This window comes from Phodopus roborovskii, unplaced genomic scaffold, assembly GCF_943737965.1.
Source record: "Phodopus roborovskii unplaced genomic scaffold, PHOROB, whole genome shotgun sequence".
Lineage (NCBI taxonomy): Eukaryota > Metazoa > Chordata > Mammalia > Rodentia > Cricetidae > Phodopus > Phodopus roborovskii.
This window is the reverse complement of record NW_026126517.1, coordinates 39,902,833-39,928,494: the sequence shown is the minus strand read 5'-3', so window position 1 is coordinate 39,928,494 and position 25,662 is coordinate 39,902,833. Positions and strand designations below refer to the sequence as shown.

The window sequence follows — 25,662 nt, the reverse complement described above, 5'->3', positions numbered from 1 at the left end:
GAACCAGCAAATGAAAGAGATGTTTGTTGATGTAAGAAAAATTTCTCAAAGTAAAAAAAAAGGAACAGAATAATGATGTAAAGGAAACTAAAACTCAGAAAAAAAACTGATTTAGAATATTTAGCATAGTTAAATGCTTCAACTTTAAAGATGAAGAATATTTTAACATCCAAGAAGTAAGGAATCACCTATAAAGAGTGGAAACTCATGCTGGCATTAGCTTTCACAGTATTTACAATCACGGACAGTGGTGTGCTATCCATACAGTTTTGAAATCAGAAATAATGAGCCCAGATGTAATTCATATGTAAAGGAGTAAGATATCCATGAACACTGGCTGAATGGATCCATTTGATGGCTCAAGGTAGCAGCCTATCAACAAAAACAAGGGACGCTAGTGGCGAAGAGCCATGAAAGTGACTGCTGACATCACATGAAAGTGACATCAGACCCACTTATGTGTATAGCAAACACTAGTGTCCATAGCATCAAAATAGAATGTGAATGTTGTAAATCTAGACAATGTAAAAAATAATCTGAAATTGAGAGGAGAAAGAAAGGCGATAGGCACAGCAAGAACTCTGATGCCCCCTTTTCTGAACTTAGTCTATACTTACTATCCATGATAAAAACTTGGGCTAAAAAAGTTTAGCATTTTTCATAATTAGCTTTATTCAGCTGTACAACACAAGTCTATAAACTACTGTCTGAGGGTTAGTCACCTCTTCCTGTGAATGAAGCCTCATCAGAATATAGCATCTGGGACCATTCAGTCACTAACAAAAGGTCATAGAGTTGATGGCACCTAACAATAAAAACCAATTTCTTATAGTTGTAGTGACTGGGAAGTTCAAACTCAGGGTTCTTAGATTTGCTGTCTAGTAAAGGCCCTGCTTTCTGACTCTGGAGGATCTCACTGTTTCTCACATGGTGGAAAGGAAAGGCATTCTATGGGATAATTTCCATAAAGGACCTAACTCTGTACTTGAAGGCTCCATCCTCATGACCTAATTATCTCCCAGGGGTTCCACCTCCCTTCAGCATCCCTGGAGCATTCATTTTAATATTCAGTTGGGGGGGTCTCAGACAATCATACCTCCATAGTCAGCTTCACCCCATTGTTTATATGCTGTCAGTACTACTTTTCAGTTCTGGCAGTCAACCTGCATAGAACATGCCTGAAATATCTACTATTCTGCTCCTTAAAGAAAAAAACAATTGCCTCTGGGCAGTGGTGGAGCACATCTTCAGCCCCATCCACAAGGAGGCAGAGGCAGAGGCAGAGGCAGATAGATCTCTGTGAATCTGAGGCCAGTCTGCTCTACAGATGAAGTTCCAGGACAGCCAGCCAGGGCTATTGTATCTTGTCTTGGAAAAGAGGGGGTGGGGGAGTGGGGAGAAAAAACAGATGGCTAATGGGTAAAGGAAACTCCTTTACTTCAGGTGAATTCTGGAGTAGAGGAGTATTTGTTAAGGTTTAATAAATTGTTGGTGCTTGCCTAGTATGCACCAACCCAAGTTCAATTTCAAGCACCACATAAACTAGGCATAGAGGCACTTGCCTGTATCTCCAGCAAGAAGTTCAAGGTCATAACTACATAGTAAGTTCAACGCTAGCATAGGCCACATGAAACTCTTATAAGAATAGTAATGATAATAACAACAATAACAGTAACACAATTTGATATTTTTAACTTAGACCTTTCCTCTATTATAGTCATGCAAATTAAATTTAATAATGTAATGTACATATTATTATACATCAGTATATCAATCCTTGTAAAGATACCAAGGAAGATGAGTCTCCTAATGAAAGTTGGTGTGGTTTCTTCAACTTTATTTCCATCTTTCTGGTTGGTGGGATCTTTAGAATGAGCACATAGCATCTATGCTGGAATAACAGAATAGAATGGGATTTGTTTGAAAATTCTGAGTCATGGGACTATGATTGCTGCTTCTGCCTTTCACTTTTCCTTTATTTCCAGTGCTAAGGACTGAACCTAGGGCTTCACACACATACACTAGTCAAGCTCTCTACTACTGAGCTGTAGCCCTGTTTATTTAAAAAGATTCTAAGCTAATTTTGAAGATTTAGACAAAGTAATAAAGTTCTGAATTTGAGATTTGGAAGTAATAATGAAAGACCATATGTAAAGGGCATTGTTCTGTTTATGATATGACTATTGAGTAATATATTCCATATTATGTCAGTGTGTGAAGGTTTACGTATTTTACAAATGGCAAAGCATGGTAGTCTTATAATATATACTCTGTCCACAGAATGGAGGAGAATCCAGAAGCAGTTGTCCTAGAAGTTGCTAGAGGATCAGCACATCCTCAAAGCAGCTTCTAAACTGGCAATTCTCTCAGCCAGGCACTTCCTGTCACTCTCCACCCCTTCCCCAACAGGCCTACCCTTATCCAGCCACACAGACCTCTCCTGGTTGGCAACACCTCCATGATTCTGAGTGCTGCTTTGGTTTGCCACCATCCTTCCCACTTATATAACTGCATCTTCTAACCCATCTCCTGTAACTCCAAGTTCTTTTAAGATGACATTTAAATATCATCCACTGCACTACATTGTAACCTTGGCGCACATCACAGTTGCCTAGGGAGCCTTATAGAAATACCAAGGCCCAGGCCTGAACTAAACCATTCTGATTTAATTTCCCAGGATCGGGGGCCCAGGCAACAGTGTTTTCAAGAGACTCCCTGAGTAGTTCCAATATACAGTCAGGATTGAGTTCCTGCAACATTCCCATAACACCAGCAGGCAGACTTAACTGCTCCGAGTCTACACTCCCTTAGCTCTTAGCTTTCCCATTGCTCATGAAATTTAATGATCACTGTATTAAAGTTAGTGTTACATAGTAAGTGTTCAGTAAATGCTGAAGTTTGCTACATTCTCTCCCTAACCAGGTTCATACAGAAATGTTTATCCTTGCTGTAGGAAGGGACAGCAGAAGGTAGATGTTTCTTATTTAGCCGCAATGAGGGATTTATTTTCTGTAACCTGTAACCCTCTCCTGTATCCCATCCACTCATCCTCCCATTGCCTCTTCAGAATGCACAGGATGTTGTTTGATGTGGTATAAGGAACTGAAGATAGTGGCGTTATGAATCTGCTGATTGCAGGACAGAATCTGTTCCCTGCCCCTCAGCCTCTCCGTTGTGTCATTCTTAATGATGTATTTTATACTGGATCTTTCTATTTTGGCTTTCAAAAGGCAGTTGTCAAGGGTTCTTTATCAAAGGCTTTCAGAAAATCCGGATAAATTATGCTCTGTGCCCCCAAACTGCCAAACCTGTATTTCACTTCTTCACAGAGCTTGACAGTTTTGTTGAAGTAGAATCTCTCTTCCTTCAATTTACCTTCATTTCTCTGACCTTGATACCAGCCAGACAAGTAAGACTTTTTCCCTTTTGATACTGGGTCTCCTCAGTCACAGCTCTAGTTACAATACATTGTAACATATATGCCAGTCTAGTTACAATACATTGTAACTAGATTGGGTGATTATCTCTGTGTCTCAGATTAAGAGCAGATTCCAGAAACAACTCAGGTCTAGAGGAGGAGAGAAGAGAGCTAAGGACAAGGACAAGCAACCCTGTTGTCTCAGTGAGGCTGGAATTCTGTATGACTCTCCTGCAGGATCCCCCACTGGAACTGAAACTAAGCTAGTCGCTCTTCCCATTCCAACTCACATGGAAGACAACAGCACTTCCTGTCTATTTTTCCCTCTTAAAATGCTATTAAGGGCTGAGGAGATTGTGCAATAAAGTACAAGGCTTCCCAAGTGTGAGCACTGGAGTTGGGATCCCTAGAACCTGTGTAAAAGCCCAGAAGTTGCAGAAGCAGCCTATAATTCCAAGAAGGCAGAAATGGAATCCTCTGGACAAGCTGGCTAGCAGGCCAAATCAGTGAGCTCTGGGTTCATCAAGATACCCTGCCTTGATGAATAAAGAAGAAAGTAATACAGGGAGATACCTGATATTAACCCCAGTACTGCACATGTATTCACATATTTTTCCCTTACATATTATTCATAGCAATGAGATGCAATTCTGTGGTACAGTGATTGCCTAACATGTACAAGACCCACAACATCAAAAAGGACATTTTCCCCTCCTATTTGTTGAGCATCATAAAGAGTTCAGTGCATTGGGAGATGCTGCTTTGTCACTGCTCCTCAGCACCACATCCTGGCTGATGACCCAAACACTTTGCTCAGCTAATATTTAGTCCGAAAGGAGATTTTCTACCTCTGCACTTGGAAGGAATGTTTCATTTTCTGTCCTTATGCCTAATGGGTAAGAAGGTATAATACAGCTGAGACCAATGACATTGTCCACTGTTAGAAAACCAGATTAATTTTAAATGGACAAACTGAGCATATTTGGTGTATGTGTGTCCTGAAGCAAATCTACTAACTTGCATGCTTTGGGGTCCTCATAAGTTAAGTAGTAAACCATTACCTAGTTCCCCTGGAAATTATGCAAATTAATTAATGCTTGGAAAATGGCTTGAAATTTTAAATGTTTATAAACACCACACAGAGGAATTCTTCCTACTGAGGGGCCCAGTAATCAACAACCTCCTATGACCAAGGTAAAAAACAGTGTATGTGAGCTATACAATTAATTGTGACATATGCAATTCATATGAGCTTTAAAATCTAAAACCCATTAAATAGAATCAATTCCTATTTCATAACTATAATAACATTTCTGACTCCAAAAACAGTGGTTATCTGTGTGACTTATGGAGACATTGCATCTTTATCCTCTCCTAAGTTTTCAGCAGTCTACTCAGGGTTCATACTTAACCTATTACTACTGACTTAAGTGCCTTTCTTTAAATCCTTCCAGTTTGTTTTTATAACCTCAAGACTTTTAGTTATTTCCCGGAAAATCTGCCTGTGCACAACTTTGCTGTATTCAAAACCACCTATGTCAAGATTTAGTACTTTTATATTGTAGTCATTAAAATTGAACAAAATCTTAATAGTTCCTTTATTAACTACTACACTGAATTTGCATAGTGGAAATCACCACATGTTAATTGGATTTAATTAACTATTTTAAATTACACAAAATCCTGACAGAAGACAGTAGCACAGGGTGCTCAGGAGCAATAAAATCGGAGATGGTATTGCTACTTTATTAAAACTTAATGAAACTATTCATAATCTAATTTATTGTTCACAAAAAGAAAACTGTGCTCATTGTGAAGGTAAAAATGTCAGCTAACAACATTTTTTCTCACCTAGGAAAAGGTTCAGCGGTTAATAAAAGGGTCCACAATACCCAATCTCACAGTTCTGCCATCTTCTCATCGCACTGATCCCCATTTTATTCCCATTCCCATCTTGCAAAGGGATGCCAGTAAAGGTTAGTGATTGTGTAGCCATGCTTTGTGTAGGGATGTGAAGGAAAGAGCCTCTAGGGTAATCAGGGCCCTGACCTGGAATCCTAGCTCAGTCACTAATTTTCCTAGGTGACTGACCTCAGACAAGTCAGTCCTTACCTGGGCTCAGTTCTACCCTGGACTAGGTGATCACCAGAGTCCCTTCCACTTCTAAATCCATTATTTCATGAATTTAATATTGACTTATGTATTGGTGCTATGTGTTAAAATTGTTATGCTTATGTGATATTATTAGAAATTATTGTTTTCTAAGTAGTTTCTGATGCTTTTCTGGTTGCCTTTTAATGTTATTTCAAAATACTGCTATGTAAAATATGCCAGAGATAACATAACTTGTGGATTTTTAGTTTTACTACTTATTATTTTATATGTATGAATGTTTTACTTGGATATGTGTATACCTGTGTATCATATGCATGCCTGATGTCCTTGGAGATCAGAAGAGGGCATCTGATCTGGAACTGGAGTTACAGGTGGCTGTGAGCTACCACGTGGTGCTGGGAATTGAACATGAATCCTCTGAAAGAGCAGCCACTGCTCTTAGCCACTGAGCCATCCCTCCAGCCCCTTTAACTACATGGGTTATAGTTTAAAGTCTATTGGATTTCTAATTTTAAAAAGATGGTATCTTCTTTCCCTCAGTGTCCACAATGCCCAGGACTGTATTAGAGTTTTGTAGGTAAAAAATGTAAATTGAATGAATAAACAAATTAAAGAACTAAATAAATGAATGAGGATTAGATAACTACTGTAATCCATAGTTTCTCCTAGTTCATTTGACTGGCTGAAGTGTTAAAGAATGGTAAGTGGATCCCCTTTCCTATCTCAAATATAATGGAGGAAGATTGCCTTGAGTTGTTTGTAATCTCAATTCCTGTCTGTTTGAAGTATTCAGGACCCAGAGTTGGTTCCAAACCATTCTTTTGACACCTAGAAATTCAAAGTCCTATGGTATCTAGCTTTTATATCTTGTCTGCTGACCTCTGTCTGCTGGTGGTGGATACCCTAGAAAGTAATGAGTCTCTGAATTTGTTAAGCTTCCCATAGCTGTAGTTATTTCTTTTCTAGCTGTGAGAAGTCCTGTGGCATACACCTTCTAGTAGCTTTCGTACTGCTGACGTCCTGGGAATACTAAGTAACAATAGTAAGTTTGAATTTCTTGCTTCAGTGTCATCTTCCTACTTGATAAAATTAGGGTGAGTGAATGAATTGATCCTTGCTTTAGCAGATAAAAATAGCTATAAAACAAAGGTGAATCTAGGATCAAGGCAACTTGTGCAGAAAGACAGAAGTTACGTTTTTATTTCTAAATCTATCAGAAAACACATGGCCTATCATATTTGTAATTGGTCAACCAATTAGTACACATGGAGTACTTGCCATATGTCTGTTTACTGTGCAAGTTAACATTAGTGTCAGGAACTCACACGTCTTAAAAATATGTGTGGATTTTTCAGGTATTTTGGTGACTTTAAGTGACATTTATGAACCACTCCAGGTCTGCACAAGTTCAGCATGAGATGAAAGATGAACAATATCTACATGAAAAGGATTCTCCAGTTTTCCTTGGATTATCTGGCAAAATCTAAGAAATAAAGCTCCCCATAGAGTCAGTGGTTGAGAATGTTTCATTGTACATAGACCAGAATCTAGTTTTCATACCTGGGAAGCAGATACAGTTCTTACACATGGAATTTGGTATAAATGGTAGAAAATATTTCTGAAGACAAATCATTTACCTTACTATTTTAAAACACAGAGCTTGCTCAGTTCTAGTGATAAGAAAGTTGAAACCTGACTGGTTTCGCAGAGGGTTTAAAGGTGTAAGCATAAAGCAGAAGATGGGCTGGAGTGCTGGTTAACAAGGATGGTTGTTCTCACATATCAGGGCACATACATGTTATGAGGAAGCTTCAAGGCTTAATATGCTCAGGCTCTGATCTCCAGCTTTTGGACAGTTCTTGAACAAGGATCAGAAATCTCCACCTTCAATAAGAAGAAAGCTCTCCCAGAAATGATTGTGCTTTCCATTCCTCTGACCTGCTGTGACACTGAGCTATCATTTCTAGTAACAAAAGACTATCCTCATGGGGCTCCTGAAGCAAACACAAACAGCATCTCCTCCTAAAACTGCCAAATTCTTCAACTTAGTCCAGCTTTTGGTTTTAGTTTGTGTACTATTTGTTGAAATAGAAAGCACTTTACCTTTCTTCTTGTATAAGAGCACAACAAGAATCTGACACCCTAGCCCAAGTTTGTTGCAGGTAGTCCTCAAATTTCTGTTTTTTTTTTTTTTTATACACCAAAATAATAGACCCAGTGTAAGGAAAGCCCTGTCCTTGACAGCAGGCTTTGTTTAATTATTTACCTGTTCACTCTTTCAGCAAGGGGCCTTGCCCTTACAAAGACCTGGCTTCAGCCTTGCTGATGACAAGAAACTATACATTAATTTCATGAATACTAACATGTTGTTCTAATATAGTCAAATATCCAATCTGGCTTTAACTCCTAGTGATATGAGTACATGTACAGGCAATTCCTTCATTTACAAATGGGTTCAAGTACACAGACTTTCTTTCTTCCAAAACAAAAGATCATCTTAGTTATTAAGAATATGTGCCTCACATCCCTGAATTTCAAAGATCAATAAAATCACCAGTGATTGAAAATGCTCTAAGTGTAAGGAAGTTTTAGTTTGTCTTGAAATTATATTTCTACATAAAAATGAAATTATCTTAGTACAATTTGATTTCATAATACTGCAATTGGAAATGATTTTCCCCTTGGGTTAGAATATTAAGTTTAAAGTGTGCTGTAGCAATTTTTCATGCAAAAGATTAAGGCACTAGAATGTACCTTTACAAATAAGACGATGAATGATGTCAAGTTACCATTGTGAAATTCACAGAGCTCAGACTTTGTAGAATTGCTTAGAGTTAAACTCGTGTTTTGTTGTTCTATTAACCTTCCTTTTAGGGATCTTAAGTATGATCCAACGAGGGCTGATTCCCCCAACAGCAAGGATCACCCTTCAGAATCCACCCATTAAACCCCAAGCAATTCCCCTGCATAGTTTTGATGAGCCACGTAAGATTCCAACAGAAGGTAAGGCATCATGCCAGTGTGCTTAGCTGGGGTTCTGCAGGAATGGTCTTCCTCTACCAAATGTAGACTCTGCCAGTGGACAACTTTGATCCTCAGTAATAGACAAGATGAGAGTTTAAAGCATCTTGAGGTTATCTCAGTAAATAAAATAGCTGAGGATAGCCACAGAGAGTCTGTGCATGGTGTGTTAGAGAGTTGAGAGTCTGTGTGTGGTGTGTTAGAGCTGAGAGCCTGTGCATTCCTTGTATGATTAAGCTATATAGCCTATATGTAGCCTCCGTTATGATGAAGTATGATCATTCTACTCCTAGTTGCTTCATAGCTTTTATCACAAAAAGATGTACTTCGTCAAAGACTTTTTCTATGTGTATTGAAATAACTACAGGATTTTTAATCTGATTCTGTTTATATTCTGTATTATATTTAACTGATATATGCATTGAGCCATCTTTGCATCCTTGGCCTGAATCTGTCTTGATCATGATAAGGGTTCTTTTTAGTGTGTTGTTGGATTCAGTTGGAGCTCATTGCGATAATTACCTATTTACTGCTAAGTAATGTTCCATGTTAGCATGCTTCAGCTGCTAAGCCATGCACCTGTTGAAGGACATGAGTAGTGTTGAATTTTCAGCAGTTATGAGACAGCTCCTGTAAACATTGGTGTGCAAGTTTTGTATGAGTGCGTGAGTGCTGTTCACTCTCTGGAGGAGTGCTCAGGCCTGTGATTGCATGCATGCTCTCCTTTTTTTGGGTGAATGCCTAGGCATATGATCATTGTGTCTTAAGACATTTTCATGTCTGCTTTATCCACCTGCATTTAAATCCATACCAGGAAGTGTTAAAGATTTTTGGTTCAACCATCACAAATAATTTCTAGATGCAGAAGGAAAAGGAATGTCTTTTATTTCTGTTGATATTCCTTTCTCATCTTCTAAGCATTCTTCTTTGATCATTTCCTTCCTGTTTATTCATTCTTTTAGAGTCTGTATATGAGTGATAGAGTATTTTGATTTTCTCTCATCTGGGAATGTGTTCAGTTCCCATCTTTTTTTCACCAAAAGAAGGATTTTTAAAGCTGCCTTTAAAAAATGATTACTTTTTATGTGCATTGATGTTTTGATTCTCTCCCCCTTCTCTCTTTGTCTCTTTCTCCCTCTTTCTCTCTCTGTGTATGTCTGATCCCCTGGATCTGAGGTTACAGATATGTGGGTGAGCTGTCATGTGGGTGCTGGAAATTGAACCTGGGTCCTCTGAAAGAGCATCCAGTGCTCCCAGCCTCTGAGCTATCTCTCTCACCCCTAAAAGAAATTTTCATTGAGCATTTGATTCTGGTTGACATGTCTTCATTTTAGCACGAGAAAAAGAAATCATGCCTTGTCTTTTTTCCAGTCTGATTAGAAATCCATTGACAGTGAAATTTCTCTCCAGTAAGTAAGATGTTACTTTTCTCTACCTGCTTTCAATATTTTACTCTCTGTTTTTAGTTTTCGGTTTTTATCGTGATGTGTTTTGCTTTGGAATTCTTTGGCTTTTCACCATTTCAGCTTACCTTCTTAAAACTGTGGGGTTTTTATTTCAGCCATTAGTTCTCTTTACTGTTTCCCTCTGTATCTTCTCTCCCTCTGGTACTGCAGTGGCACAAACACGAGGTCTCATGGGTCCTTAGACTCCATTCACTTCTGTTCATTCTGCCTTGTGTCTGTTACTCAGATTGGGTGATTTCTGCTTTTATATCTTCTAAATCACTGATTCCTTTGTCTCCTTCATTTTAGTTTTGAGTCATCCTCTGTATTTTTTAACTTAGGTTATTCCGTTTTTAATTTTTTCATTTTGTTTCTTTTCTTACATTCTCATTCTTTGTAGAGATTTTACATTTTTTGTTTTAAGTGTGTTTATAATTGCTTACGGGGTATTTTTATGACTGCTTCATCATATGTGATTGTTTTAATGTTCATGAATGATTTCTTGGTGCCTGTCATTTCTATATGGAAGAACTTTAAAATCCTTTCTTCTAGACTTTTGACACACTTGGAACATTATTTATTATCTGCTGTCACTAACTGTTTATTTAAACAGCACACCAAAACTTGTTCTTTTCTAATTTTGTGCTGGCTAATTTTCTGTCAACTTGACACAGGCTAGAATCATTTGGGAAAGGGGACTCTAAAATGAAAAAATGCCTTCATAAGATTTTACCTAAGGGCAAGTCTGGGGCATTTTTTTGATTAGTGATTGACATAGGAGGTCCTAGACATTTTGGGTAGTCCCTTCCCCACCCTGGGCAGGTAGACCTGGGGTGTATAAAAATCAGGTTGAGTAAGCCTGGGGCAAACTAGGAAGCAGCACTCCTCCTCTGCATCACTTCCTGTCTCCAGGTTCCTGCTCTGAGTTTCTGCTCTAACCTCCATGAAACCCTTTCCTCCCCAGGTTGCTTTTGGTCAGGAAGTTCATTCATAGCAATAGAAATTGAAGACACTGTAATTCAATACCACTGAGCAAGATCTCCCCATCTTTCCCTCTGCCTTAATCTCCAAGCCTTTGTTAGCCCCCACTCTACTCAACTTCTATGAAATTAACCTAACTAGATTTCCTCATGTGGTGCTGTATTTTTAATTCTTGTGGAGTTTCCATTTTCCATAATTTATTTTCCCATTGGTAGGGCTTAACATTGGTGGCGCCATTTTGTCTCAGTCCACCAATAAATTGCTTACAAGGCTGCAGTGAGTTTCATTTTTTTTTTTTCCCAATGGACACACACCTAGAAAAAAAGAAAGTGCCTATTAAAGTCTTCAGAATTTTCAGTTTTGTTCCAGGCTGCATTAGACAGCATGTGCCTTCCCTGTCCTTACTGGTAAACATTCTGCCTGCAGCCAATCAGGTCCTGGCCAGCTAACCTCAATCTTGCTCCACTCCTACTCCCTATAGACCTGACTTCTGTAACTCTTCAGCCACACTCTCTCCTCATCCTGAATGTAGCTAGCAGAGTTCATAATAGCCTGCTCAACACCTGCTTAGTTTCTACTGCCATGGAGAGTTCCTACTTGCATAGTGTGCAGGGGTGTGTTCATAAAACACCCAAGGGTGTTTTATCCATATCCTTTCCAGAACTTTCTGGAGTTAGTCTTTTAAGTAATAACTATTCATTTTGGGGTGAGAGGACTCTCAGTGCTTCCTCTAATTGACCCTCCAGCATGTTTGCTTCACCCTCATGTTTACCACATCTTGACTGAAAGACCCCTCCTGCAATCCTGGGCCTTATATACATGGAATCTATCAGGTGACATCAGCATTAGCCACAAGGAAAACAGGGAAATATCCAGGGATAGGGTCAGTGTTTTTATTTAGACATTCTTAAATACTTAACATGATGAGTTGTGCTCAGTCTAGTTCACTAATAAGCATTCTGTCCTTTGTTGACAACCTAAATAGAGTTAATAATTGAGATATATTAAAATTTACTTCCAAAATTAAACTTTTAAACTGCATATCCTTTATTTCTTGCAAAACCTGACAACATTAGGAACTGGGTATATCTTGCCCTGAAAGAAAAAGAGATTTTAAAAATTACCCAGGAAGAAAGGAGGTGGCTATTTGTATGCAAGTATCAGTAACTACAACAGAAGCATAGAGATTTGTCAGGAAAGATACCAAGGGGCTGGAGACACAGCTCAGCAGTTAAGAGTACCTACAAAGGACCCAGTTTCAGTTCCCAGCATGCATGTGGCAACTCACAACTGTGTGTAACTCCAGTTCCAAGGGATCCAATATCCTCTTCTGGATGCTGTGGCCACCAGGCATGCATGTGGTGTACAGACATACATGTAGCCAAAATACATTTTTACACATGAAACTACTTTTTTTTCTTTACAAACGAATAGTTTTCCCCCTTTCTGAAATTGTCAATGTTTCTCCTAGAAATGTTTGTCTTTGAATTTTTCCAGAAAGGAAACTGAGTTTCAAATCAGGCAATCCTAGGGATTATTTTGTTAAAGATGCAGACACATTGCTCAAATGTATGTGTTTCATAAAATCCAAGGCCAGTGAATGAAGGGCAGTAAAATGACAGACTCTGGGCAGGCCACTGAGAACCTTAGATCCCATTAGCTCATCCATGCAAAGTGTATAAACCTTTGAGTTTTACCAACATTTTTTTAAAAGTCAAAAGCTTGTCAATTGCTATGTTGCCTAAGAACAGGAATTTAGCCACAAAGCTTACTTGTCTCTAGGAGCCTGAAAGTTAAACAAAACTATACTGAGTATGCAGACATTAGGAAGAACCAGTTTTACTGGTAAATATATGGGTTCAAAAAACCCCAGGATGGGACAGAGATGGACTGCAGAGTCCAAAGTGAGCAACAGAGCAGAAGAGTGCCAAAGTCAAGGCAAGAGCTTTTAGGCTTCTTGGTGCACTGGGCAGCAGAATGGGGAACAGTCACAAAAAGACTTGCTAGAAATCAGGGGAATCAGAGAGTAGATATGACTGGGCCAGATGCAGCAAATTCCTTGTCTGGCAAGTTTTGATGCTCTGAAATTATTGCTACTTCTAAAATGATGCACAGAAAGACTCCTTGTAGCTCAACTTGAGGCTGAGCCCACTGAGTCCTCCAAGTGAGACTAAGTTGTGCATTACTATCATTTGTTAAATTTTGATCAATGTCAATCAATTCTTTCAAAGACTTCTGTTACAGAACTGACAGAAAAGAGGGCTGAGTTGAAGGACTTGGGATGGAAGAAGGCTCACTTCTTCGTATTCAACTAACCAATTAAATAAATAATTTTCTTCCTTGGTAAGAATAATGATAGGGTTTTTCTCCCCTAGAATGCCAGGCTTGGGCTATTTGCAGAGGGTAGTTGAGTTTGCAGCCAGTTGGTAGGAAAGACATGACTGAGAGACTTGTTGCCTGTAGATTAATTAATTTCAAAAATAATCTTTATGATGTTATTCACCATATCAGTTCCCTCAAGTCATTTTAATTTTTAGTCGTCTTTTTAATAGATACCTAATAAAATAGTTTATCATATGCAACTATATTAATTATCTTGTACATAAACTTGGGGAATCTTGCTACTTAAAGGAGTCTTCAATTTAAGAGACAAATTTTCCTCTCTAATCCTTGTGTATTTTGGGTCTAATTTCGCACAGGCATTTTGCATGAGGTGGGCTGACCATGTGTTCTAAGGAAGAAGTTGCCCTATTGTAGATTTGGCTTTGGAGTCAGCAGTCACAGAGGTGTCAGAATTTAGGTACAGGAAATGCAGGGAATAAGCAAACAGTGGGTGACACAGCCAAACCCCATAGCATCTACCACATGGCTCAGCCTGTCTTTATAGAAGAAATAACTTTGCCCTGTCTTCATCCACAGCCCACTCTGTTCCAGCTCAGAAGCCACACCAAGTCCCAGAAGAAGTGGAGGAGCTTCACAAGAAACAAAAGGTACCCATGCTTCCAGCACAGCAAACAAGCAAGCTACACACTGGGATAAGTGTCATTTCGGTAACAGTGACTCTCACTTTCCATCTGCATCTGCAGTCTGTAAGGAGTGTTATCCAGAGGTTTCACTGTGTCTCATTGTCTTTTTGCATGAGGAAAGACAAGACTTCCAAGTTTGACAGAAAACCATGATGGGGAAGAGGAGGAGGTTCCTTTAATGTTAAAGGAAATTAAATAAATAAATGTATATGTAATAAATGAATTTATGATAAATCAATGAACAAACAAATTTAATATGTAAATTATTCTTTAACATTAGCCCCTCACTGTAAAGTGTATGTAATTCACTCTCCTGAAGATGTCCCCAGTTTAAAAGGGCTGGGCTTTTTTATAAGTTGCTTTCTCATTTTAAGGACCACTGACAGATTTAGGGTACTTGAAACTTTTCTCCATAGAAAGGAGACATCTGGCAGTACTTTTTCTGGTATGCCTTGTTTAGTCATGTTTTTAGCTGTTCTCATGAATAAAAGAAAGAGGAATTAGCAGCTCCAAAGAAATTAGCCCCACTGCTGACAGGCTGCTACCTGCTCTCCTGGACCCCCTCTTTAAATGCCCAAACACCCTCCAGAGGTGTTGGGTGCATTTTCAACATTGGTGGGTCATTTCCTCTTAAGAGAGTGTCAGGCTGCTTATAGAACAGCATGTCATGTGACATCCCAGTTGCCATAGCAAATATTTGCGTTTCATGAAAAATGTGAGTTAAAAGAAAGAAAGAAAATCAATGCAAATGGCCGAATCCCAAGACAGACAGGCCTTCAGGCGGGTGCTTGGCCTGCACCATTATTGTTTCAAATTCAGCTGTTTAACAGGCTGTGAGGAGGCCATGGGCTAATGTACATAAGGCGATGGGCCCAGACACCTGTTTAGATTCTCACTCCAAGTGAGTGCTCTGCTCCCTCTATTTTGTAGAGATCAGATCTACAGGTAATACACATGTCACAGTGAGGTTTTAGCCAGTAAGCAGTTTACCTCAAAAAAAAAAAAAAATGATAATTATAAGGTGTTTTCTAAATGCTGATTAGCCCTGGCATTATTTTCCCATTGATTTGTAAAGGTTTCCTCTACGTTTAAAAGCAGTAATATTTAAAAGCTGTACCCTCAGATTGGTACATCTCTGAATTGACTCTAATAGTGGTAGATGATAAACTGGGTGTGGACATTAAGGGTGAAGAGAAAGACACAAGGTGCTGGGCTCCATAGTGGAATCCTTGCACTCTCTACTTAAGGCTCTAGCCCCAAGCAAGACGCCACAGGAAACCCTTTCTTACAAATGCCTTTTTCAGCAAGACGCCACAGGAAACCCTTTCTTACAAATGCCTTTTTCAGAGTGGTGTTCCCTGAAAGTGGAACTTGGCATTCAATTGTAGCTGCATGTGTAAATATTTACTTTCTCATACCCTTTCCTAAAAGCAGAATGGGGCTTGGTGTGCACAGTATGGATGCCTGGGGACAGGGAGGTCCTTCTAATTACTAGCCTGCCTGTGTGGGTAGGGAGAGGCGGGCCCAGCAGGGGGAGGGAAGAGGGTGAGGGCAGGGGGTGGACAGGACTGAGTCTTCTATTTGTTTTGTAATACTGCCCATGAGAGCTATTTTGATTTAAACTGTGTCTCATTCTTCATTGTAGGGGAAAGGCAAAAGGTCAAGAGGACTCCTCGATAGGAAGGTCTGTAATTTGTGTGACTAGTTGGAATTTGGGATCTGTCACCTGATGTCCTCCCTTCCTTTTGCTTCAGGGCAAACGTATGGGAGGTCACTTGACAGCTGGTATTGGCTACAAAAGTTCTTTTGCTCTTTCTTTATAAAAGAAATCAGATCATGGTTTAAAAAATAATTGTGGTTTACTTAAAATGAAAAAACATTTCTTTGATCTCTGTCAGGACTGAATCATGCCACTGTCTTCAGTCTAGATAAAGGATTTCTCATCCTCAAAATGTAGCTGAATCATGTATGTCTTTAGCTTCAAAAATTTTCATCATTTGAAAGTACATCTACAAAGAAACAAGATGTAAAAAATGAATGCATTAGTTTCTTGGTATTTGCTTACATGTATATACATGTACACTTGTACTTACACACACAAGCATATGCATGCATGTGTATATATACATACTGCATTTATAAAGTAGGCTGAGGAAACAGAATTTAGAGTTAAGCTGATCATGACAACCAAAGTGACAGCAACAACAAAAAGGAAAAAATGAAATTGTCCCCACGGTATGGCAGGTACATTTTAGTAAGATAGATTCCACCAGGCCATGCATTGGTGGTAAAAACCTTTGCACTTGAAATATACTGGACTCCCCAGGGCATCGAGGAGTGCCTCCTCTCAAGAAGGGGGCACCCTTCCCCTTCTTCCCAGCAGTGGTGCATAAGGCTGGATTCACAACAGTGACTGCAGACAGTCCTTCGGAACCTGCATTCATTGCTCCCAGATAACTGTACAATTAGATCTTCCTTCTCCTTCCCATGACTTCTCACTATATACAGACCATGAGCTTTACTCTGTATCTCAATAAGAGAACATTCTTAAAGTACCCCAAGGCGGCTTTATTTACCTGGAACACTTAGGAACTGTTAATGTGGCTTCAGCTTGTCCTGTGTATGTGCATGATATGCTTCCCATGTTCACCGAACCCTCTCGATGATAGAGGAACTTCTGTGCTGTCACTGCCCCTGGCCAGCCAGATGCAAAAGGGCAATGTGAGGCTTATATACCAGGTTAGGAGTCCTTTCCTAGGGGCCAGTCCTCCAAATACTACTCCTAGTATTTGTGCTAACCTGTCTGGGTGCCTACTCTGCACTGGGCTCTATTCCTAATATCTTCAGTGGGTTGCCTTCCTTGTTTTCACATCTCTAGGTGGTAGGTGCTATTATTATTCCCATATGACTAGAAGGAGAGAGGTGAGTCATCCAAGGTAAATGACAGAGCTGGTACAAGAAAGTGGATTGCATGACTCCCAAATTCCCAAAAGCATTAGAAGCCTACAAATCTCCATCATTCACAATAACAATCCCTTTAAAAAATATTACATGTCTCCTATCCAGTGTATTTAATGTTTTCCCTTTCCAGTGCCATATGCTTAGATGATAAGTTTGTGTCTTTGCTTCCTTCCCTATCAGATAGCAGTTGTCACCTCTGCTGTCATGTCTGTATTCATCAGCTTCAATATAGCTTCTGTCTTCTAGATTAATTAAATAAATAGTCAATGATTACTGGGTGTGGTGAGGCATGTCTGTAATCCCAGTGTTAGAAAAGCTGGGGTGAGGATTGTCTCTTAATAACTTTTATAGTGTTAGTTTCTTTAGTGTATTTCCAGTATATTCTTGTGATTGCCTCAATGGAAAACTTAATATTTTATGGATGAGTCATCTGTACAATTTTAATTAGACAACTTGTACAGCTGTTGAACCAGTCACTGCTCTCATCTGTTCTCATTTGTGTGTGTGTGTGTGTGTGTGTGAAAACCCAGTTATGGTCTGCTCCTCTGTCTTTCTGCCCCTGGGTGTATGTGTCTGCATCTCTGTGTCTGTCTCTCCTTTTCTGTCTCTCTTCCTCTCTGTCTCTCTGTTTCTATCTTTCTCTCTCCCTCTGTGTGTATGTGCCTCTCTGCATCTGTCTCTCTTCCTCTCTGTCTCTCTGCCTCTCCCTCATAACACCTCATTTAAGGAAAAAGGGGGAAATTCCCAAAAAGGAGATTGTAGAATCTTTTAGAACCTGTTTTAATTTTCCCTAATAAATTGCCCCTCCCACCTAAGCATTCTGGCATTACACCTTCAAAGTAAATTTAATTATATGGCTTTATTTGAAAAGCAGTTTTTTTCATGTAAAAAGTAATTGAGGGAAGACACTGTATTACTTTTATAATCTTCGTCAACATTGCCTACTACATATATATTTGTTACATGTACATGGTTTTTTATTTATACACATCAGAAAAGAGGTTGACTTACCGGCTATCCACAAAGTAATATTTTTCATTTATGTATTTTACTTCACACATTTTTAAAATGATTACTCAGAAAAAAATAAAGTTCAGAAAGGAGAAAAATGCCAAGTATGGGAGCATCTCCTGATGCTATCATAACCCTTTGGCAGTATTTAAAGCCTTGTCATGTCCCTATAGTCCTATCACACTGTGTTTTTAATTTTGATTTTAATACTTTATCACAAGCTCATACAATGCTGTTAAAAACTCACTACATAATGTTCTTCAATTAAAGATATCCCATAATTTTAATAGCCATTATGTTGTTCAACATTAAATTATAAATGTCAGACATCTTAGCTGATCACAGAACAGCTTTGTGTTGTAAGTCAGTCCAAGTGGCTCTGAAGTTAAAATCAAATGTGCAGTAAATCCTCGCTGACTTTTTACTGTCCATCAAGCAGTGGATCACAGTGGCAGCCAAACACAATAGTGGAACGAGACACACTTCTTGCCCTCTTGAGACTTCTCTTTTACTGAGGAAGGTAGATGATAGACATCTACTGTATTGTCCTAGATTGATCCCTACTGAGAGAAAAATAAAGCAGACTACTTACATAGCTGTTGAGACTGTGCCCAAGTAGAGCATTGTGAGAATCCTGTAAATATTCTTTAGTGGTCTATGACCAACAGACTTCCTTTGCACACACCTTTTCTTGAGGAAAATCGGGATGCCAAGCTTTGCTTCTGTGGTAATGGCAATCCTTTACAAGACAAGCTCTTTCTCCTGTACCTACACAGAAAATGGCGTGTCTTTGCTTGCAGACCTGGGAATAGAGCTGCTTTTGATCACCAACTTGTCGTGCTTCCGATGCATATCCCCAGCAGGCCCAACTCATCCATCATAATTGTCCCAAGTGGTCCTTAACTGTGCCACATTTTCTCAGTAAGCATTTGAAGGGTTTCAGAAAGGATGAAATCAATGCTGTAGTGAAATCAAATGTGCCTCCGGAAAGGGAATTTCACATTTGACTGAAAACAGACTGGTCTATTTAAAATGACTCTCTAGTCCTGCTGTTGGATCTTTCATATGGAGCTAATGGACTGGGTGCTTTGTTTCATGAGAGGTTACCTGTTCTCTTTAGAATAGTTTCAGAGTTGAGGAAGACCTATTGAATATGGCATCTTTCATAGGAATGGTTGAAATTATTCTAAAAAACTGCTGCTGATACAAGTGGTCTTGATACTCAGGTCATTTCCTTTATGTGTCTCTGTGCTTTCTCCCTTTTATGCCCTTTATATGGGCTGTGTACGCCCAACAGTCCAGTCTTAGGTAGCTTCCATGTCTTGCAGTCTAAAGACTGTCTTGTTCACTCATACACCTCAGAATTATAGAACATTACTTTTTTTGGGTTTTCTCTATCCTGCACAGCAGATAGTGTGGGTAATTTGTCATCCATTTTGGTTAGGAAGTTGCTACAAATAATTTTATGTATAAAAAATGGAGAAGGAAAAAAATCTCCTTTATATGGTCAAAAAGTGATATCCATGAGGTCACTGCATTGGTTTCATAGTTTTACTAGTTCTAGGAGTTTGTTTTAAAAAGCTACTAGGTTAAGGGTGTGCCTCGGGAGTCACAGTGCTTGTCTGGCATGCACGGGTCCCTGGATTGGTCCCCATAAAACCAAGCTTGGTGACAAATGCCTGCAAGCTCTGCACTCAAATGGTAATGACAGCAGGACCAGAAGTTCAAGGCTACTTTCAGCTATATAGCAAGTTTGAAGCCACTGTTCCAAACAAACAAACAAAAGAAAAAAAAAAAAGAAAGAAAGAAAAAGAAAAAATGTAAAAGCCAGTACATCTGCCATGCTATGTCAGCACATTAGAAGTATTAACTGAGTTTCTTCAGTTAACTTAAGTGGCTTCTTAATAGAAACCTCAAGTCTTACAGAGGAAGTGACTTCCAGAGTCTACAGAGGAAGACAGTATAGAGCAGATTCCAGGTCTTCTAGCTTCAGAGTCACCATTTTCCCACCATACCATGTATTCATGGGGGTTAATTTATCAATTTGCTTTCCAGCCCAGCAAATAAGAAGAAATATCAGGTCAAGGGAAGGACAGGTCGGCTCAGACATAAAAGGTTACTATTAGGCTACTAGAAGGCTGAATAAGGAGCCACACAGAGGATTCTGGAAACATTAGACTGTGAGGACTTGGAGGTATGGGAGTGGGACAATATAGGGTAAGGTATGGAAGAGCAAAATGAGAAAATGCCATGAGAACATGAAGAGGAACGAAGAAAGACATTGAAAAGATAGTGAGGGCAAGCATCACCTAGGATGCTTCCCTTTAGTTCTGTATGTATTGGAGGTATTTCAGACTGTGCGTTTTTTTGTTTGTTTGTTTGTTTGTTTTTTTGTATTTTGTTTTTTTCAACAGCAAAAACACTGCCGTAGGAGCTCCAGAAAGAGTTGTGATCTTACACAACTCATTTACCATCTCTGAGTATTAGTTTCCCATCTATATGCTCACCACTGTAGCAAGGTGAAGCACTCGGAAAGGTCTATGTGAACTTCCCTTTCTTGCAGATGGTAAAATCCAGGTCCACAGAGGGTAGTGTCTTGCCTGCAGTATGCACCAGACTGTGTCAGAGCTTGGATTTGAACCCAGAATAGTGAACTTCAGTGACCAATCTTGTTTTATTGGGCCCATAATAGTCTATTGAGCAAAAGGCAAAGCTAGTGACTTTCAAGTTTTTAAAATTCAGAATTGTGCTTATGCTATGTCCCAATTAAGTCAGCATCTCTCTCAGTTTCTCTGTGACTCTCTCTCTTCCTGTCTCTGTCTCTTTCTCCCTGTCTCTCCCTTTCTCTCTCTCTCTGAATGTTGTGCCTTTTGAACAGTTCTAGCCCACTGAGGGTCTCAACTTTGTTTTGTACAAAGACTGACACATTGAGGACCTTCACTAGAAATAAAAAACAAGGTCAGAAAAATGATGTTTTTGGTCTTTGAGAAATAATAAAGACTTATGGGAAACTCTCTTTATCCCTTTATCTAAGCTCTCACTTAGAACTATATGCAGTGCTATTATCTAGACCAGTCCTAGTGGAATGATCATTCTGTAAAGATGCATCCATAGCAGACTTCCCAGCTATTCACTACTAGGAAATCAGTTTGGTACTATGTTCATCTGCTGTCCACATATATGAAAATGATTTTTTTCAGTAAGAAATTCATCTTGGCCTGTTATGATGGTGCATGTCTGTAATTTTAAAAAAAGGTTTCTATATATAGATGTTTTGCTTGCATGTATGTCTGGTACCTGCAGAGGTCAGAAGAAGGAGTCAGATCCCTTGGACCTGGAGTTACAGTTATGAGCTACCCTGTGGGAGCTGAGAATCTAAAAGAACAGCCAATGATCTTAACTACTAAATTTCTCTCCAGGCCTGCATGCTTACAATCTTAGCAATCAAGAGGCTGATGCAGAAGGGTTGAGTTTGAGAGCAGCCTAAGCTATATAGTGAGATCCTGTCTCAAAACAACAGCAACAATAATGAAAAAGAAATTAGCCCAGGGCTGGCAATGTAGCCCAACGGTAGAGTGCTTACCTAGCATGCATGATACCTGGTACCAAAAAACAAAAAATAAAAACAAAAACAAAGACAAAAAACAAATCTGCTTAGTAAGTTCTTTTTCTTGAATGTGTTTTTTGTATCTTTGCAGTTGATATTTCTAAATTTTCTAATACAGCGGCAGTCCTGGGCTTCCCTTAGATTAACACTTGTCATCATCCTGCCTTCCTCTGCTTTGCTTTAGATTTAGAACTTCCCCTAAATAACTGCTCCAGAAACTCTGAAAGTTACCTAATTAGTGATTACACTTTGCAAATGAAAAAGAGCATTTCCCAGCTAGTTGACTCAGTCAGTTAGAGAAGGATGCTAATAATTAGGCCACAGCTACAGGTTTGAGCTGCAGCGGGAGGGATGGATTGGTCTTGATTGTAGGCATTTCACAAAGGGACAGGTGTAGCTGTGGTCCCAAGAAAGAAGAGTTTGAGAGGATGCAGATGTCGCAGCACAGCCACTCCACATTGCTACTTGTAATGTCACACTGGGAGAACAGGGTATTGTCAACAAAAGAGGAAGGAATAGAAGGGCTTGGGGAACACCATACAAGACAAGTCATGGAGAAAAAGGAAGAACAAGAGGAGGAAGCAGCTCCTGAAGCGTGGCATGACCTTTAATCAGGGCTCTCGTTCCTAGCGGGCTGTGAAGCCACTCTGTCTTCACCTGCTCAGTGCATCTCACAATGCTGATACACTGCTTTAATTTGGGAAGCCTTTCTCTTGAGAGGCATGTCTTTTCTTGCTCTAAGTCTGAAGTGCTCCCATGTGTGGCATTCTCTGTGACAGATGTACTACAGCTATGCTTTAGCTGACTCCAAACCCATAGCTTCCTGGTACCTGAGTGGTCTATTTGATGTCCAGGAGCATGTTTCCTTTGAGAGCAGGTATCTCATCCAAGAAGGTGAAAAGGTGTAAGCCTTTGTTCTAAAACAATTCCTGTTAAAGTCTACAACTCCAATCCACCCTAGGAGATTCTATCAGAAGGTCTAACCCATGTTTGTTGACGTCCATAGATCTCCTAGACCCAGCCTGCAGAGAGGCATTGTCTCAGAGAGACAAATGAGTCCTTCTCCTTCTGAACCACTGCCCTCAGACGGCTCTGTTTCATAGGCAGCCCACTTCCTTACTATTCTCCATAAAAATAAGACATTTTGAAATTGTCTGAACATCTTTGAGGAGACAGGATTCCCTGGTAAGCCACCCATCCATAACCTTTGCTTCTTATAGGGGTTTGAGTCTTCATGACTGGATCAAACACGTGACTAGCAAGACCAGCCAGCTCCATGCATAGCCATCTGTGGCCATTCTGCATGTCTGTTTCTCACTGATGTTGCCATGACATTCTTCTCTGAATTCTAACCTTCCACCATCAGAACCCATCCTTGCAAGGAAGGTAGAAATGTAGCCCTGGGCTGTTTCTTTGGGAACATGTGCCACTTGCCGTCTTCTACTCAACTCATCACTCACCCTGCCAGCACTAACGTCTGCTAATGGGAGCATTCCTTGTCAAACTCTCTTGCCCACTCACGAAGAAGACATTTACTTCCATCTGTAAAACAATTTACATTTTCTGCATCTTGACTGGATCAGAAAGAGTAATCTGGGCAAAAAGGCTTTTCCACTGCTCTTATGCCTTATAACAGTTCAGTTAAAAGTGTGCCAAAGCTCATTGCTGTTTGGAGCTGGCGTCTAAAGCTAAGGGACCTACCCCTTTTGGACTTAGTATTTTGACTTGAGATGACAGTCTGTTATTCTCCTGAGAACATGGAAAAGGAATTTGAAGTTTTTATTTCACCATGTTTGGTAACTGTGTCTTTAGACTCTAAGGCTTAGAGGGACTTTTACCTTGAACCTATTGATCATTCACAGTTCACACTTATTTGAGACAAAGAATGAACCATCTCAATCTAGCAGTGCCAGGGCACAGCAATTATTCATAAATTCACTGTTTTTGCCTTTTGAGTTTTGTGAAAGCTCTTAAAATTTCAGAGAACAATATAACCCCAAATGGGCATATGTATGTTCAATGGATATGCTGACAATAACTGACCTCTTAAATCCCTGAGTAGGCAGAAATAGTCATCATGGTAGGTCAATGAATACCTTCTTCACTGAGGAGAATCCAAGGCAGAAACGCTCATGCCTTCTTGTTTCCTCCCTCCTTCCCTAGGTCATTAGAAACTTTTGGATCCTGGTGCAGAATGTCTTGTTTTCTCATGCAAGCAAGTACCAGTCATTGAATTCAATGTTTTTTATTCTGTTTTGTTTTGTTTTTTGATTGGCAAAATTTCCTTTTTAATAGCAAGGCTTGAATCTCAGGGCTCATGTTTATTAGGTAAGCACTACCATGAAAGCTATCTTTAATATTTTTTTAATTTTTTTCTTTGAGACAAGGACTCTCACTAAGTTGTACATGATGGGCAGGAAGTCACTTTGTAGTCCAGGCAAACTTATGATCCTTATTCCTCAGTACTCCAAGCAGTTGGGATGACAGGCCTATGCCACCAGACCCAGGTTTGGTTTTCTTTAAGTGAGGGTGGTATTATGTTTTGCTTTTGTCATCCAAATCTCTTCTGATTTGACTTAATTTATAATTTATTATGTTATTAATACAGAAAAACACTCATATCCCACTCCTAGAGGATTTCACTGGACATTTATACATAAAATAGTGAATTTCTCTGTTCTTAGGGTTGATGACAAGCTAAAAAATAAGGAATTAGCAACACAGTTCTCTAAGACCATAGATGTAGAGATAAAAGATAGATTAGTAAGAGATTAGATATCTATATTACATAATTATTAATTGTAATATATAGTTAGTATTATAATTATATATAATAGAGATATATCTATATTGTATATATAATTTATAATATATGTATATATATACATACACATATATATTATATATCTGTTATAAAATGGCTCAAGGGAACAGATCATAGGATATTTCACTTCTGGCAAACTTTCTTTCCCCAGGCTATGAAAATTACTACACCAGCTAAGAGTGTAAAATCACCGTGGGATTATGACTTTGTTATTTATGACGGCACCATAGACAAGACATCCCCAGATTTCTTAGCATTCAAGGCACATTATAGCTTAGCCTGGGGAAGTATTTTTTCTCTCCTGGAACAAATTGAGAAGTTTCTCAAGGACTATGCAATATCAGAAGCCAAAATTAAAGGGAAGAATTTGATTTCCCTGCTTCCAGAATTTGAGCTGAAGAATAAACTTACTAGAAATGATGTTCTGTTAGTGCTAGAGAACCCGCTTCACATCCAAATGCTGTTAAACCTTCCAGGACAGAGGTACAAGGGCCAAGATGGAAAGACAGAGGCTGCTATCAAGATCCAAGCCACATGGAAATGTTTCAAGGCGAGACAATTTTTCATTGGTTATCGCCAGAAGAAGTGGGCCTCAGGTGTGATTGCCCTTGCATGGCTTTTATATTGCCACAAGATAAGGATGAAGAAGATACTGAAGGAATCTCGTCAGAGACACCTGGAGAATTTCCACATTCGAGCCAAGGTGCACCATGCTGCCAGCTGTTAAAGCAGACCTCTTTTTCTAAACATTTCTTGCTTGAACAACTAAAATAACTTGTCTCTTTATCCTCCCTTCCCTCTCCAGCCACCCTCCCATCCAACATCCTGTACCCAGAAGTCTCTGCAATATAAGATGCACAAACTCTGTTTTTTGTGCAGCATATTTTAGTCTTAACCCAGAGTCTGGCTTATTTGCCTGCAAAAATATGTTGCAATTTTTTTCTATAAAAGAAAATGCTCTTTGTTTTGACTACGGTAGTTGTGTTAGAAAGTCAATATTTTAACTGCACTACTTTTTTCTCCATATACATATATATATGTGTGTGTGTGTGTATATATGTACATACATATATACACACACACCTTCTGACATTTTAATTTGCTAGGAAAAAAATCCTCACTTGTCTACATTGCTGTCACCACTTTGTCAGAAAGTATTTAAGTTTGCAGACAGCCTTTTAATTAGTGCTCACAATTTCATTTATGTTTGCTTTCTCTTTTTTTCATTCATATTCTGTTAATTAAGTGAGCTG

General features: G+C 39.2%; 1 protein-coding gene across 1 annotated transcript in view; it reads left to right on the top strand.

The window, feature by feature from the left end:
- Positions 1-25,662, top strand: part of Iqch (IQ motif containing H) — a 169,620-nt gene that overhangs the window by 47,711 nt on the left and 96,247 nt on the right. The window contains exons 5-9 of the mRNA XM_051197720.1: positions 5,274-5,394; positions 8,408-8,536; positions 13,900-13,970; positions 15,652-15,690; positions 24,561-25,112. Coding sequence (XP_051053677.1) covers positions 5,274-5,394; positions 8,408-8,536; positions 13,900-13,970; positions 15,652-15,690; positions 24,561-25,112 — 912 coding nt within the window. The remainder of the gene's footprint in view (positions 1-5,273; positions 5,395-8,407; positions 8,537-13,899; positions 13,971-15,651; positions 15,691-24,560; positions 25,113-25,662) is intronic.